At 38.5% G+C, this 15809-nt stretch overlaps 2 protein-coding genes and 1 non-coding gene across 3 annotated transcripts; all 3 read right to left on the reverse strand.

The window, feature by feature from the left end:
* Window positions 1–9: 9 nt before the first annotated feature.
* Window positions 10–8560, reverse strand: zpr1 (ZPR1 zinc finger). Its single transcript, XM_027012689.3, has 13 exons — window positions 8264–8560; window positions 7856–8017; window positions 7420–7510; window positions 7217–7287; window positions 5482–5568; window positions 5262–5384; window positions 4777–4903; window positions 4383–4453; window positions 4038–4127; window positions 1794–1904; window positions 1608–1697; window positions 887–952; window positions 10–558 (listed from the first exon to the last, which is right to left on the reverse strand). The coding sequence occupies exons 1-13, from the start codon at window positions 8378–8380 to the stop codon at window positions 433–435; spliced, it is 1332 nt and encodes a 443-aa protein (XP_026868490.2). The 5' UTR covers window positions 8381–8560; the 3' UTR covers window positions 10–432.
* A 1983-nt stretch (window positions 8561–10543) lies between these two features.
* On the reverse strand, window positions 10544–14708 carry LOC113579032 (heat shock cognate 71 kDa protein-like). The gene is made up of 9 exons (XM_081702619.1): window positions 14562–14708; window positions 13469–13678; window positions 13104–13309; window positions 12843–12995; window positions 12128–12683; window positions 11726–11928; window positions 11396–11594; window positions 11039–11271; window positions 10544–10916 (listed from the first exon to the last, which is right to left on the reverse strand). The coding sequence occupies exons 2-9, from the start codon at window positions 13671–13673 to the stop codon at window positions 10722–10724; spliced, it is 1950 nt and encodes a 649-aa protein (XP_081558745.1). The 5' UTR covers window positions 13674–13678; window positions 14562–14708; the 3' UTR covers window positions 10544–10721.
* LOC113579050 (small nucleolar RNA SNORD14) lies at window positions 11994–12088 on the reverse strand. Its single transcript, XR_003410821.1, has one exon. It is a non-coding gene; the product is annotated as a small nucleolar RNA SNORD14 (small nucleolar RNA).
* Window positions 14709–15809: the final 1101 nt, after the last annotated feature.

Raw genomic sequence — 15809 nt, forward strand, 5'->3', positions numbered from 1 at the left:
TTGCATTACTATTATACACATTTTTACTGTACAAACAAAATCCAGTCATTTACACTCATTCTTAAATAAAATCAGTGTATGTATTATTCATAATACATTCAACATAAATTAGGTACTATCTGAATAACATGGTACATTTTATAATCGTTTTTGCAATTTTATAACAACTTTGTTGTTGTAATGTATTTACCATCACAGGCATAATGTACATAGTTCACCCAAACCAATGTTTAAAAAAAATCCTATACAGCAGCAAGCAAACCAGGTCATTTTGTATTCACTTGAAAAGGTCAAGGTGATATTGGCGTTTTTTTTTTTAACATGGAACTCACTTCTTTGGCGCCAAATCAATGAATCGGTCTGTACTGGATGGTTGTGACTGAACAAAAACGTTGACCTCAATCCACTGCTGCTGGTTTATAACTCATTCTTTTAATTTTCAGTCTTGCCATAACCTTCTGTCTTCATGTCATTCAGTCCCAAGTCTTCATTCTGTTCAAATGTTCGTGTGTACTTCTCAAGATTCATCTCGGGGTCGGGGTCTGGGGCATAAATATTCTACCAAGAGGAATTAAAATATTGGAATTAACCATAAAAAGCAAACAACTGAAGTGGCATCACCACCTTCAGATTGATAATCATGACAACGTTAGAATCAATCAATCATAATGCATTACAATAACATTGTGGGCCATTTTTTAAAAATCCATAATGTAAACATCCAATGTGTAAATTGTCTCTCCAGTTAAATTTGTGTTGAGTATAATTTTTTTAAATAACTTTGAATCATATCAAAGTAATTAAATCAGACAGTATGATGCATCAAAGCAGTTATTGTTAAGTCAAATACATAACCCTAAGATACAGATCTTAGCAATGAGCTTACCTGCAGGTAACTGTTCCCCGCTGGATCATCCAGGATAATGTGGACATCCATTTGTCCTGCAATAATCTTTTCAGATTTTTACACACAGGAAAAACAGAAGAAAGCTCTGAGCACATGTTAAACCATGTCTGGACTGTGAAGAAAAACTGAAGCTAGTTTCTAGTAATATGAATCACTTTGATCTAAAGTTATTAACCCGTACACATTATGCACTCATGACCCACTTGATTTGAAACATGTATAAAATAAACACCATGTAGGTTTACAGTTACAGACTACAGCACATCCATTAACTACTATGATTATTGCTGCCATCTTCATTCCCTTTACGAGTGTTCAGTTTATGACCACAGGGACTCTGCTGTGTTGAGAATAGTACAGCAATGAAATAATATCAAATCAACAGTGGCCCTGCGGTCAGACTGGTGTCCAGTGGTAAACAGATCAGACTGTGACTGATAAATAGTACACGGCAGTTGATTGGACACAGCCTGTAATTATACACTTCTATAACGTACCTATAAGATGAGTGTCGTTCTAACACAGCCACTGAGGGTATATGCAAAGTAGAGGTTTCTAAATAAGATAATGTTAAGTGTAATGTTGAAGAACTAGAAATGCACTAAAACATTAAATGGTTCATAACCAAATAGATGGTTTGCATAAACTAGCAGTTATTGCAGGTTGGGACTAAAGTGTTTAATAGGAAAATTATTCAAACCTTATCAATCTTTTTCCCAAAGACCTCCAACTTCTCAGCTGTGTCTGTAGTTGCACTGTCTCCACATGTGAAGGGGTTTTTTGTAACGATCTATAAACAGTTATGAATTGAAAAATAAAGAATAAATTGGCCTTCTCTAGCTCCAGACATGCTTTGACCAATCACAAAGTTGCATCTGACACTCACCAGTTCTTTGATGTCCTTGAGGAGGCCTTCCAGAGTGGTGAACTTGCCACCCAAGGCTGCCATGCCCAGCTCAAATTCCAGCTCTGGGATCAGCACACTACATGTTTCAGACTGGTCAAGGTACACAAAAATACATGGCATCAAAAAGGAACAGATAGATTTACTTCACAAATGAGGTAAATAAAATCAGTGAAGTGTGTGATGACTATCCCTCATTTAAATAGAGGTTCAGACTGATAAAAAAAAAATGGATCCAGTGCAGTTTAATATTTGACCAGAGGTTCACCTTAGCTAGCATACCTGATTGGTTTCAACTTAGCAAAACATATCAAATACCATGGCTAGCTCGTTTTAAGTTGCTGGATAATATGGGTTTAGATATTTGAGCTCTGATTAACCCATGCATGCATGCACGCACAAGGTAGAGTAACATTTTCGCTCAACATCCAATAATGTGAGTCTACACACACACACACACAATACAGAAATGCTAAAGAAATACAGACTAAAGAAATAATACTGAAAGCTGGAAGAAAATTTCAGACTGTGATGACATGCAGGCCATGTCTCAATATTTACCCCAGCTACATAATGAACATACAGTTGTGTTCAAAATAATAGCAGCGTGTTTAAAAAAGTTAGTAAAACTCAAAATTCTTATAGCAGCTTTTATTTTCATACACACAAATGCATTGAGAACACTGCACATTCTATTCCAAATCAAAACACGAATTAAAATTCATAAAATGTGTTATTACTTTACAGAAAGTAAAGAAAGGGGAATATTAGGCTGTTCCAAAAATAGCAGTATCTGCATTTTTCTTTACAAACTCACGTTTACTGTATAAACTGAAAAATGCTTGAATATTGAGCTTTCCTGTGAATCACTAAACTGATATTTTTAGTTGTATAACCAGTTTTTGAAAACTGCTTCACATCTGTGTTGCATGGAGTCGACCAACTTCTGGCCCTTGTGAGCAGGTATTCCAGCCCAGGATGACTGAACTACATTCCACAATTGTTCTACATTTCTTGGTTTTGCCAAGCATTTTTGATGTCACTCCACAAGTTTTCTATTGAATTAAGGTCCGGAGATTGGGCTGACCACTCCGTAAAGTTAATCTTCTTGGTCAGGAACTGGTGTGTTTGGGGTCAATGTCTTGTTGAAACACCCACTTCAAGGGCGTTTCATCTTCAGCATGATTCAGCACAACCTCATCAAGTATTCTGATGCATTCAAACCGATCCATGATCCCTAGCATGCAATAAATAGGCCCGATACCATAGTATGAGAAACACACGTGTTTCATGATGCTTGCGCCACCATGCTTCACTGTCTTCACAGTGTACTCTGACTTGAATTCAGTGTTTGTGGGTCATCTGACAAACCGCCTGCGGCTCCTAGACACCAAAAGAACAATCTTGCTTTCATCCGGCCCCAAAATATTGTGCCAGTTCTCTTTAGGCCAGTCGATGTGTTCTTTGGGAAATTATAACCTATTCAGCACGTAGTTTTTGCAGCAATGGGACTTTGCGGGGGCTTCCTGCCGATAGCTTGGCTTCACATAGGTGTCCTCTGATCGTTACAGTATTCACAGGTGACTTTAGACCTTGCTCACCCTGGAGCTGATCATTGGCTGAGTCTTTACTCTTCGATCCATTCGAATGGGAGTTTTCCGTTTTTCTTTCTGGTTTTGGTTGCCATTTTAAAGCATTTGAGAGCATTTTAGCTGTAGCAGCCTATCATTTTCTGCACTTCTTTATATGCTTTCCCCTCGCCAATCAATGTTTTAATCAAAGTACACTCTTCTTCTGAACAATGTCTGGAATGGCCCGACTGCGAGAAATGCACTATAACCAGTATGCACAACATCTGCTGCTTTCATCCTGTAATAGGGGCCACCTGTTTGACACGTTTTTTCACAGAAAAAACAACCTCACTAATTGAACTTCACACTGCTATTATTTTTTGAACAGGCCCCTTTTAGTTAATTATTCAGTTACACAGAATCAGCAGCATGCATGTCATGACTGCTGGGTCTGTTGGTTTTTTATTACTCTACCACACCTACTAGTGCATTGTTTTGCCATGTAGAAATATAACTTCAACCAAAAGCAGTGATTGAGCTAGTTAGTGATGTTGGACTGCTATTATTCTGAACACAACTGTAATTAATTGCTATATGTATTCTATAATCAAATTCTATAATGTACTGACTTCAAGTGACGGTTCTTCTTTAATACCTTCAGCAGGTCTCTGGACATATCTGCAGGGTCTGTGAGGTGAAGAGTAATTCTAGTTCCCAGCTCTTCTGTGGCCCCACCTGATTTCACCTGTTCAGTAAAGTGAAGTTTTCTATCATACAATATATACATTAGGTGTTTTCTATGATTGAACCGTACCTGTAATTCCATATCTTTGCTTTAGACTACTCCTTAAAATAATCCATAAATATATTTAAGATACATTTTAAATAGCAAAGAAATGTTAAAGTAAACATATCAGCTACAGGTGTTAGCTGTGCATAAAAATGACCCAAACCAAAGGGTAAGCAGTTATGAAAAATGTGGTGGAAAATTCTTTGTAACCTCATTTGTTCGATGTCCACAGCTGTCACAGTTTGTGGCCATAATAATGACTTCTTTGAAATGTGGGATTTCTAATTATATTAGAAAAGGAGGAATCAAGGAGAAAATGCCAAAAATCAAATAATGAATAAGTGAGCATTAATAGTTTGTTATAACTGTGTACTTACATTACTGCAGTAAATACTTTATTATTTATATATGATTACATAATCATTGCAAATATTACATATTGGTTTATATCGCACTGGGGATGCAATTGAAAATATTACTTCTTGCAAAAGTCCCCAGTATAACTGAAACAATACAGAGAGTAAGTTAACTAAGGACTGTAGACTGCAGTTATGTCCAACTACACCAGAAACGGGAATGCAACTGAGCCAAAGACAAAGGATACGGACTAGTTTCATGTTTGTTGAGGCTGGTGAATTGCATTCTGGGCAGTTGGTGTTGAACACCAGTACTTCGTTCCTCATGGTCTCCAGATCGTTGGCAGGCTTATCGTCTTGCTCTGGCTCATAGTCCTGAGTAGAGAATTAAAACAGGGCTTGAAAGCCTCAAAACCTCACTCTTGGGATAAGATGACTTGCATGCATGCATGCACTACAGGAAGGCTTTATGAATACAAAATGTACATGTAAATCTGTGCTAGTGTCAGTTTATTCAATATGAATGAACGCAACTGTGTTTCAGAAATACCCCAACTTCTATTGTAATACTCATTAATGTTTTTGCAGTCTTCAGTGTTCAGACAATTCTACAAACTCATTTGATGGCTTATGAAAATTACTCTTGGAACCTCTCAGAAACCCAAAAGCTTTCTTGCCTATGCATATTGCTTGTACACGTGCCCTGTACATGCTGTCTACAGAGGACCCTCACCTGTATTCCAAGGGCTGCATTCTGCTCAGGAGTCCTTTTGTAGTGAGAGACAGAGAGAGCTTGGTCCTTCTGCGGTGCAAATGGATTCTCAATAAAACTGTTCCCGGAAGGATCATCAATTATCTGCAATGATAGGTGATGCAAAGAAAATACAGGAAAACGGTAAAAACACTTTCCTGAATGCCCTATAAATTAATGTTTATACTGCTGATAGATTCACCAGTGTGAACTCTTCCTCGACATCCTTCAGCTTTTTCAGCCTCTGAATAAACTGGTCTAGTTTGTTTGCTACGTCTGGATCAGTCGCCTGTGAAGGAAAGATTGAGAGCATTAGCAAGGCCAGGCCAACATGTCAGAAAGGAAGTTACTTCTCCTGGGCAATGAGACAGATGTTTTTTTTCCTGCTCTTCCCCAAACTGCCAATTGAGAATGTTTTAATTAGCACATAATTTAAGTCACAATTAAATGTCTGCATAGCATATAATAAAGATTCTTTTTGCCAGACAAATCAATAAAAGCCATCCTCCTCCAACACTGTATATTAAAATATGGTGATGTGGTGAGGCTCTGAAGCACAAGATGTTACTAGGGGTGGGGGGTGTTGTAGTAGGTCCTGGATCTCGTCGCCATTGTAGCTGTGAATATGGTTATATAAGCACATGCTGCACAACCACATGTTTTGCCCTGTATCTGTATACAACCATACAAATATACTTACAACATACCTAAAACAAATGGCATGTAAATGTATCCATAAATCTATAGTGGAGTTTCAGTGGCCAACTACACAAAGAAGCCTCCAGAAATAAGTATTTGGTAAACGAAAACTTACCATTTTGTGTTTAAAAAAAAAAAAAAAAAATTATACCCAATTAACCCAATTGCTTGTCATTCATTTGGAGATCAGCTCATTAAAAATACAAACTGCTGATCCATAGAACATGATAGACTACTGCTTGCAAACGCGTTAAACACACTTTTGGTTGAACATCAGCATGAAAAAACATCAACATTCCATTTACTCTCCTTTTTGCTGCTGAAATACTATTTTTACTGGGTTACATGTACAGTTCTGTGTATTTGGTTAGTGTATTTTGGCATGGATGTAGTTGTCTGCGCTTGCACCCATACACTCTAAATGCAAGCTCCACCCCTGCTATAAATCCAAGATGAGGCTTAGATCTGAAAATAGAGCTCTGTAGTTTGAAGCAATAGTCTGTTTTGTAACACATTAAAAATGGGCAAAGAAAACTCAGTTTTCCAGATAGATATTTGGACAGATAGGTAAATAATGCATAATGATGGTCTTAAGTGTTTATACTGAAGTGCCATCAAGAATATAATAAAGTGGCAGTCAAAGTAAAAAGTACTGACTAATAAAACATAGAAAAAGATTAAACAAATAAAAATGATTAAGATTAAAAAAAAAAACAAACACTTCTGAACATTTCTGATAGGCTACAAAAAGTATGGTCTTGAATTCAAGATCTAGCATATGAAATCAACATTTTGATGTGCAGAAAATAATTTTCACTGCACTTTTACCAGCAAATGTGACCAGCACTGTGCATTGTGAATAAAGCTTCAAGTAGCAAATTAATTTCAATACAATGGTTCAAAAAGGTTCAAAGCTTCAGAAAGCCTTGGCCCACCATTATTACTGGGGTATTACTTCTAGACTGTATTTCAATACTGCACAGTAATAGATGGCTTAGCCAGCATCAACATCTGCCTTAACCTGGACATACAGTTATGAACAATAGATGCAAATTACTCATTTGCATGTGCAGAATCACATACCAATGTCTTATATGTATGCATATTATGTAAATTATGAGCTTATTTAGCTCATAATAAACATACAAGTACAAAACATGTACTACACTTCCATGCATTAAGTTTGTGAGTTCATCCTAAATGACAAACTTGTTTTGAGGGAAGAAAAGAACACACACCCGTCTTATTGGTTGGTCTTGTTCTAACCCTGCTACTGCTCTGTCAAGCAGTCCCTCAATGGTGGACAGTGCTGAAAAAGAGTAGTAGAACAGAAAGTCATATTTAATAGCAACTCTTAATAAATATGTATCTTTAACTGGGCATAGGTTTCTTTGTGGATTAGTCAGTCAGGTTTGATGTTTTATGCTCTAATAATACTCACAGCCCTTCTGTGTGAATGCAGGAATTTCAAAGTCTAACTCTAGGATTCTGGTAGTGGCACTGTCAGTCTTCACAACCTCACGATTCATATCCTAAACAATTGAAAAAAAAATGATACTGTAGTGGACCACACTAGTAGCAAATACAACACAGCACGAGCATGGGTTTGGTCACAAATTATTTTCCATAAAGAAATGCCAATAACAGTGATTCAGTCATGGACTAAGACTGGAAACTGTCTCATTCCATATATCATCTAAGGAAGGAGACAGAAGTTTAAAGATTAAAGATGACATGGCATCAGTGTCATGGGAGTAATTCCCATCTACTGCACAGTCATGTTTTTCTCCAAAGGAAATTAAAATGGAACATGCAAAAGTCAAATTCAGTCCAGCACTACACCTGAGCAATAGGTTAACTTTATTCGTTGATGTCACCTCTTTGGACTTTAATTTGAGAGTATAGGAGACTCCCTGCTCTTGGATACGACCCGCAGACTGAATTTCAGTATTGGTCCAGTGGCATTGGGAACATGTGAAGGAACTTATGATGATTTCTCTAAAGAATGGGATTTTGGTTAGTAGAAGACGTGTCTTTCCCTAAAGAAAACAGAAAGACGCGACCGTTAAAAAGACTAAACAAAAAGATACAGCCGTTATTTTTAAACCTGCAGATAAATTAAACCTACATAGCTAGCCACGCATGTACACTGATAAAGAAAACAAGCTTTTCGATGTGTGACAGCTGCTGGCTGGCTAGCTAGAGTGATACCATTAGACACTATCCACATTACAATCTACCACTCAGACAGTTAAACACCACAGCGTTAAAGCGTGCGGACTCACGGTCTCGTAGCAGTTCATGCACAAACTTTCGATTTCAGTCGGCTGAGCATCTTCGTCTTCTGGGTTAATGTCTTTAAACACGCCACCTCGCACGTGTTCCTCGTCTATCACTGACATTGTTGTCGAAAGGCTGTACTACGAAATATAACTGAAGGTAAGAACGGAGTATATTTGAATGTTAGATAAACTTGCAAGTTACTGGACCATTAGTTAGTCAGCAACTGGCTGCCTATGAAAACGTTACAGTAGAAACGTGTTTCTAATCGCACACGCAAGGATAGCGAGCTATCACTACCGGGTCAGAGTTTAACTCGTCTGTCAAACTTAAAGACCCCTACTTGACTCCAATGGTTACGAAAGCATATAAAACAAAAGTCCTAAATAACCTACAGGCGGCTAGTAAGGCTACTTTCATTTAAGTAAATTTATGTAAGCATACATTTCGCATTTGTACTTTTCTGAGAATTTTCAAATAATTGTGTAATACTTCTACGTACCAGCAAAAATTAATTATGTAGAAAGGGCAATACTTTTAATCTAGCTAGATACTTTTAAAATGTTATTACTAATTCCTTATTCTGTTAATTTCAATGTGCTCTATTATTGACAACACCTGCACTGCTCTGCTTCCATCAGTTACATTGATCTTTATCATTTTATTTTTCACCAAAAGTTGTATAACAAAAACCAAATAAAAAGGACCTATCAAACCTCCGTTTTTACAAAGATGGATTCTGTTTGTAATATGAAATTATGTATAGATAGACTAAGTCCTTTTTTGGACATTTTTACTCCTTCTCAAGGTTTTGTTCGGGTTTTTTTTTTTTGGCATAATTACTAACTCACAGCATTCTAAGTATTTTTCCTTATCACTAGATATGAGTTATGGGGGCTCTCTCTCCCCTTTTTGTGATAGCAATAGAACCACTGTTAATTGCTCTCAAGTCCACACCAATTTTTCATGGTATGCGCAGGGTTGGAACTGAACATCAGATTTCTTTATATGCCGATTATTTGTTCCAAACCCTATTGGTTGGATCACTAATATACTCCAGATGATTAAGACATTCAACACTTTTGTTGGATGTGAACTAAATACTGGCTAAAGTAAATGTTTCCCAATCAATCAAAAAATCACTCTGTCATAATCTCCCTACCTCTCACAGGAGTCTAATGAAAATTCACTCTTGTCTTTTTATACCTCTCTTTTGATTCGTGATCTCCTTAGCTTCTGGTTTGCAGTCTGGCAATTTTTGTTTATCTTTTCGGTCTAATCACGTAGAGCTGACGGACCGACCTCCAGACCAAAATGTGATGCCTACACGACCTAATTCGTCAGTATAGCTGGATGTAATAACAAGAGATCTCAAAATGTTTCTGTTCGTGACTCAGGAGACGCGAAAACGTGTCGCAAAACTGAACAACCGACATTGAAGACTGGCTTGTAATGTGAACGTAGGCTAAGACGCATTTGGTCGGCCAAACACGTGACCAATGGCTCTCATTGCGCGTAAGCATGATTTATCCGTCAAAATAAACGTTCCAACGCAGCAAATTATTTTAATAAACATAAATAGAAAACATTATCTACAAGTATTTGTTATACCACAGTGGCGATACTATTGTATTATTCAATGCAAATTGGCTTGAGAAATCCGTCCACAAAACCTTTCGTGAACCTCGCGAGTGCCCGAGGACTTAATTTCTTAGAAGGGATGCGAATTTTAACAGCAGGTGAATTGAACGCAACACCCGGTCGGCCTTTCTGTCCCCAGTACTTTTCAAAGCAAAAAAGTTAGTCATATAAAAGTAAAACTCCATCTTTTAAATAAATAAAAAATTGAGGGGAAAAAAAAAGGACCTCATTCTTTCCTATTTTAATACTCTTTACTAGACCCAAACTAATCTCTCTAGCAGGCCCTAAAGTCTGGAACCCCTCTATTTTGATATTATTACCCCCTTTTCATTTAATTATTGAATGATAAGACATTCTGGTCTTAGTTTTTCTTTTAATAATTTCTTTGTCTCCTTATTTCCTTGTTTCTGGGGGTGCAAGTGGAGTGGGTTGGACAGACATCCTAGAACTTGTTCTGTTCACTTTTCTCCCAGTATAACGATTAACAAAAAACTGAACTTTTTGTCTATTCAGGATATTATGGACTCTTCCATTTTTGTGTTTGTGATATACATTTTTTCTCCCCCTCAATAATAATAATAATAAAAAACAATTCTAAAACTATATTCTATTGGAATTGTAGGACAAAAGGAAGCAGGCATCTGTTAGGGTTAAGAATCTTTTATTATTCACCCAGACATAATACAGAGCCTTCCGAAACACTTTTTACTCATCTTAAAGTGCTTTTACAGTTTTATACTATCTGTTAAACAGTCATAATTGCATACAGATAAGGCCTACTGGGATAAACAATTAAAATATGTCTACATGACTTATTTTCCTTTAATCAACTTCTTCAATGGTCGGTCCAGATGAACCACTAGACGGTGCCCCACCAGCTCCTGGGAAACCTCCTGGCATTCCACCAGGCATCCCACCAGGCATGCCTCCAGAACTCTGGTACAGTTTAGTGATGATGGGATTGCAGACCTTCTCCAGCTCTTGTTGCTGATGTTCATATTCTTCTTTTTCTGCAGTCTGTGAAGCAAAAGAAATAAAAATGTACTTTAGACTATAGCATAAATACGCAACTGTAAGACTATGGTTACCAACCATTAGAAAATATCCTACAATAATAAATTACAGCAATAGCTGATTACCTGGTTCTTGTCAAGCCAACTGATGACCTCATTGCATTTGTCCAGGATCTTCTGCTTATCCTCATCACTGATCTTGCCCTTCAGCTTCTCATCCTCCACAGTGGATTTCATGTTGAAAGCATAGGATTCCAGGCCATTCTTGGCAGACACCTTGTCACGCTGCACATCATCCTCAGCCTTGTACTTCTCAGCCTCCTGCACCATGCGCTCAATGTCCTCCTTGCTGAGACGACCTGTGGGAAAGGGAAGCATGAGTTCAGAGCCCTGAAGATGGCATCAAAGAAATGGAAAGGGAGTACAGATTTATGCATAGATACACATTTTAGAACCATAGTACAGTACTTTTTCTGCACTCACCCTTGTCATTGGTGATTGTGATCTTGTTCTCCTTGCCAGTGCTCTTGTCGACAGCAGAGACATTTAGAATTCCATTAGCATCGATGTCAAAAGTGACCTCAATCTGGGGAACACCACGAGGGGCAGGGGGGATTCCAGTGAGCTCAAACTTGCCCAGCAGATTGTTGTCCTTGGTCATGGCACGCTCACCCTCATAGACCTAAATGTGGACATTATGAAATTCAGGCAAAACCAGAAATAATGATTATTGGTCCTCAAAGTGTGCGGCAATCAATGCATGACAGAAATCCAGCAAAAAAGCAACCTTAGTTGTAATCAATTTGCTCTCACTTGAATCAGCACACCAGGCTGGTTATCAGAGTATGTGGTAAAAGTCTGGGTCTGCTTGGTTGGAATGGTGGTGTTGCGCTTAATCAGAGCCGTCATGACTCCACCTGCTGTCTCGATTCCAAGAGACAGAGGAGTGACATCCAGCAACAGCAGGTCCTGAACATTCTCCGACTTGTCACCTGAGAGGATGGCAGCCTGGACAGCTGAAAAGAAATTAAAAATTAAATATCTTCAGTAAGACAAAACCTGCCTGAACAACGTCGCAAGGTCGCTCAGACATCCAAGGAAGGTACTTGGGCCATCTCTGGTTTTTCAACCTCTGGTGGAAACTACGAATGGCAGGAATCAACTTCATCATAGCAAGATGAATTAGGAAAGGCAAAAGTGATTACTGTAACTGACCTGCACCATAAGCCACAGCCTCATCAGGATTGATGCTTTTGTTGAGTTCTTTGCCATTGAAAAAGTCTTGCAGAAGCTTTTGGATCTTAGGGATGCGAGTAGAACCACCAACCAGGACGATGTCATGGATCTGAGACTTGTCTAATTTGGCATCACGGAGAGCCTTCTCTACTGGATCCAGGGTCCCACGGAAGAGATCTGCATTGAGCTCCTCAAAGCGGGCCCTGGTGATGGAGGTGTAGAAATCAACACCCTCATAAAGGGAGTCGATCTCAATGCTGGCTTGAGTGCTGGAGGACAGGGTGCGTTTTGCACGCTCGCAGGCAGTGCGCAGACGGCGAACTGCTCTCTTGTTGTCACTGATGTCCTTCTTGTGCTTGCGCTTGAACTCAGTAATGAAGTGGTTCACCATGCGGTTGTCGAAGTCTTCCCCTCCCAGGTGAGTGTCCCCAGCAGTGGACTTGACCTCAAAAATGCCATCTTCAATTGTTAGGATGGACACATCGAAGGTGCCACCACCAAGATCAAAAATGAGCACATTCCTCTCAGATCCAACCTATGTGGGGAATGAAGGCAGACACCTGATTACAGACCCAGCAAAGCACCAGTTAAAAAAAAATATCCCCACAAATGTAATATTTACAGGTCAGCTGGTAAATCTTGGAAAGTTAGTGAGATAAATGCAATGTAATGGATTAGATACTACAGTACTGACCTTCTTGTCCAAGCCATATGCGATGGCAGCAGCAGTAGGTTCATTAATGATTCGCAACACATTCAGACCAGAAATTGTACCAGCATCTTTGGTGGCTTGCCGCTGAGAGTCATTAAAGTAAGCTGGTACTGTTATCACTGCATTATTGATGGACTGAAACAAACAATGAAGAAACAATAATGAGAATTCACACATTCAAATTATAACACAAAGCCAAGTAATGCAGAGTAAATCCCCCCCCCCCCTCCCTCCCTCCCTCACCTTTCCAAGGTAGGCCTCAGCAATCTCCTTCATTTTCACCAACACCATGGAAGAAATCTCCTCAGGATAGAAGTTTTTGTTCTCTCCTTTGTATTCAACCTCCACTTTGGGCCGCCCACCATCACTGATCACTTTGAAAGGCCAGTGTTTCATGTCCGACTGAACCACAGGGTCCTCAAACCTTCTGCCAATCAAACGTTTCGCATCTGCAATGAAACCATAAGACTATGTGGTCATTCAGTCTGTGATTACTTAATTTTACTGCAAATGACAGCATTCTATTTAACCAAGAAATGGCAGGAATAAACCATTAATATAGATTTACAAGCATAAAATACTGAAAATAAAGAGGCAAGACAACAAACCAAAAATAGTGTTGGTGGGGTTCATGGCCACCTGGTTCTTGGCTGCATCACCAATCAACCTCTCAGTATCAGTGAAAGCCACATAGCTTGGAGTCGTTCTGTTTCCTTGGTCATTAGCAATAATTTCAACTTTGCCATGCTGGAAGATTCCCACACAGGAATAGGTGGTTCCCAGATCAATTCCAACTGCAGTTCCTTTTGACATTTTACCTGTGGGACACAAAAAAAGGTGTCATGTGTCTAAACGGTGAAATAAACATGATTCCAGTGTACTTTAAGCTACTGCAGTGTTCAGTGTAGAATTAACTTATAGAAATGTGATTTTCCCTATTTATACGTGCAATTTTTAAATACATTTTGAGAAAAGGAAAGTAAATATACTGCATTTGTCATTTTAAGCATTAGAAGGTCAAGTGCCTTTGTAATGTTCTCTGATGACCGTATTCGGAATGGAGGAGGGTGAGGCTTGGCTGTAAAATATTGATCAGTGATAAGTTTTCGTGAACGGTGTTTTTCAAAACAACACTTCAGTAAACTGTACTCAAAAACCTTACACAAATTTTACAACCTCAATTGAAATTGCATTTTGAGATACAAGTTCGAAACAATTTTAGAAACGAAAATCTCGATGGACCCGCAAAGAAGATATAAAGTAACCGTTTAAACGATTGAAAAAAACAGTATGAGAGAAATATGTTCGCGCATGTGCATAAAGCGATTTCCGAAGAATGATCTCCAGTCTTCTGGAATGAAACGCTCTTCAGTTGACACGTCCCCTCCCCCACCAACGCGTTTGAAGGACAAAGCCGGACTGCGGTAGGCTATGCGCTGCATCCAGGCACCGTAGTACAGTCGGCGACATCGCAGGCAGGACTCAAGAGCAGCCCGTGCATCATGCCTTTACACTCTCCCAATTTGATGTATAATGTCATTCGTATATTTCCCCCAAGTCCTTATTTTACATATTTGACCAGCATAACACTATTAAAATAAACATCCTTCATATAAGCCCTACCGTATTACTCCAAATATGTCTCAGCTCGACAAAACCTAAGAATATATGTATTCACAAAGGTAAAAGCAACAATTTTACCTGCTACCTTTCGGCACGCGCTGAGAGTAGACTACTGCTCCGTGTCACTGCCACGACTCACTGCAGGCTGCAGGCGTTACATTGTAACTCCGTGCGTAGCCGAGAACCAATCAAATTGCACGCAGCCGCAGGAACGTGCCGCGCACCTGCAAAGACTCGAGCCTTCTAGGACTTTCGCGTGAGCTGTGGAAAACTGCAGGCTAAAGTCCAAACGTATTTAGACTCGTACGTTAAGATTAGGCTACTATCACTGGATAAAACATCCGAATATAGAGCATGTTTTGGTTAATGCAATGATGTCAGAATTTAATATGTGGTAAATTTATCATATGTAACATTTAGGCTAACATGTTACTTTTTTTAGAATAGCTTCATTGCCACTGCAAGAATAATGAAATTTGTTTCCGCCCATGATGGCGGAATAGCAACGTCATGACAAGAAAAAAGACTAAAATAGCCAAAAGGATGTCTTCAGTCGGTTTGGTATAATTAGGCAGTTTCTCGATTTAGCCTCTAGTCATTAAAAATAAATATTAAATGGAAATATGTCGATGATTTTTAAATTTTTTTACTTCCTTTAGCTGTTGTTATAGAACATCGTTGATATTCACATATTCCACCAGATGGCGGCAAACTTATAAGTACGAAAAGTGAAAGCAAATTTTAATTTATCCACAAAGAAGTCTATTTCAGATGTGAGATTTATGAGAATTATAATCGTCTTTATCCTTTAAGTCTATACTTTGAGATTTTATGATTTGGCCACTTTAATTGTTCTAATAAATGTCTACATACTCTCTTACAGACTCATACAGAATATAAACTTCGCCATCTAATAAAAGTTAGAAATATAACACTTTCAAGAAAAGAAAATGTTTAACAAAAATAAAATGAAACACTAGCTTTTAACAGTCGGATAATTTGGGTAGTGTGCCTAAACTAGCAAACATGTTACACAAAGGTAAGGCAGCACTAACTGCATGACATAAAAGTGCATTAAGCCATTTTTAAACAAACTTTAATTTCCACATTGATTACCTCATTCTGCATCGTGTAAGCAGCGCGTGGTCAGTAGGTTAAGATAATTAAAAAAAAAAAAAAAAAAAGAAAAAAAAAAAAGAGAACTGGTAACTGGCCAAAATGTCCCTGAAAGTTCAAAAATACAGTGTTGAGTAGGAAAGGCCATGACATTTGGGTGATGTCATGGAAGTCTGTGGGTCTATAAAAGTAGCAGGGAGGAAGTCAACT

This window comes from Electrophorus electricus, chromosome 19 (assembly GCF_041902795.1).
Source record: "Electrophorus electricus isolate QZ-2024a chromosome 19, ASM4190279v1, whole genome shotgun sequence".
Taxonomy (NCBI): Eukaryota; Metazoa; Chordata; class Actinopteri; order Gymnotiformes; family Gymnotidae; genus Electrophorus; species Electrophorus electricus.

Excerpts from the sequence above, each read along its gene's own strand:
- LOC113579032 (XM_081702619.1), bottom strand. The coding sequence starts at position 13,673 with ATGTCAAAAGGAACTGCAGTTGGAATTGATCTGGGAACCACCTATTCC. Across the intron at positions 13,310-13,468 it reads CCCCACCAACACTATTTTTG|ATGCGAAACGTTTGATTGGC; the intron begins GTTTGTTGTCTT and ends GTTTCATTGCAG. Across the intron at positions 11,929-12,127 it reads GGCTGTGGCTTATGGTGCAG|CTGTCCAGGCTGCCATCCTC; the intron begins GTCAGTTACAGT and ends ATTTCTTTTCAG.
- zpr1 (XM_027012689.3), bottom strand. The coding sequence starts at position 8,380 with ATGTCAGTGATAGACGAGGAACACGTGCGAGGTGGCGTGTTTAAAGAC. Across the intron at positions 5,569-7,216 it reads AAGACCAACCAATAAGACGG|GCGACTGATCCAGACGTAGC; the intron begins GTGTGTGTTCTT and ends TTTCCTTCACAG. Across the intron at positions 4,454-4,776 it reads AACAAACATGAAACTAGTCC|AAATCCCACATTTCAAAGAA; the intron begins GTATCCTTTGTC and ends TAATATAATTAG.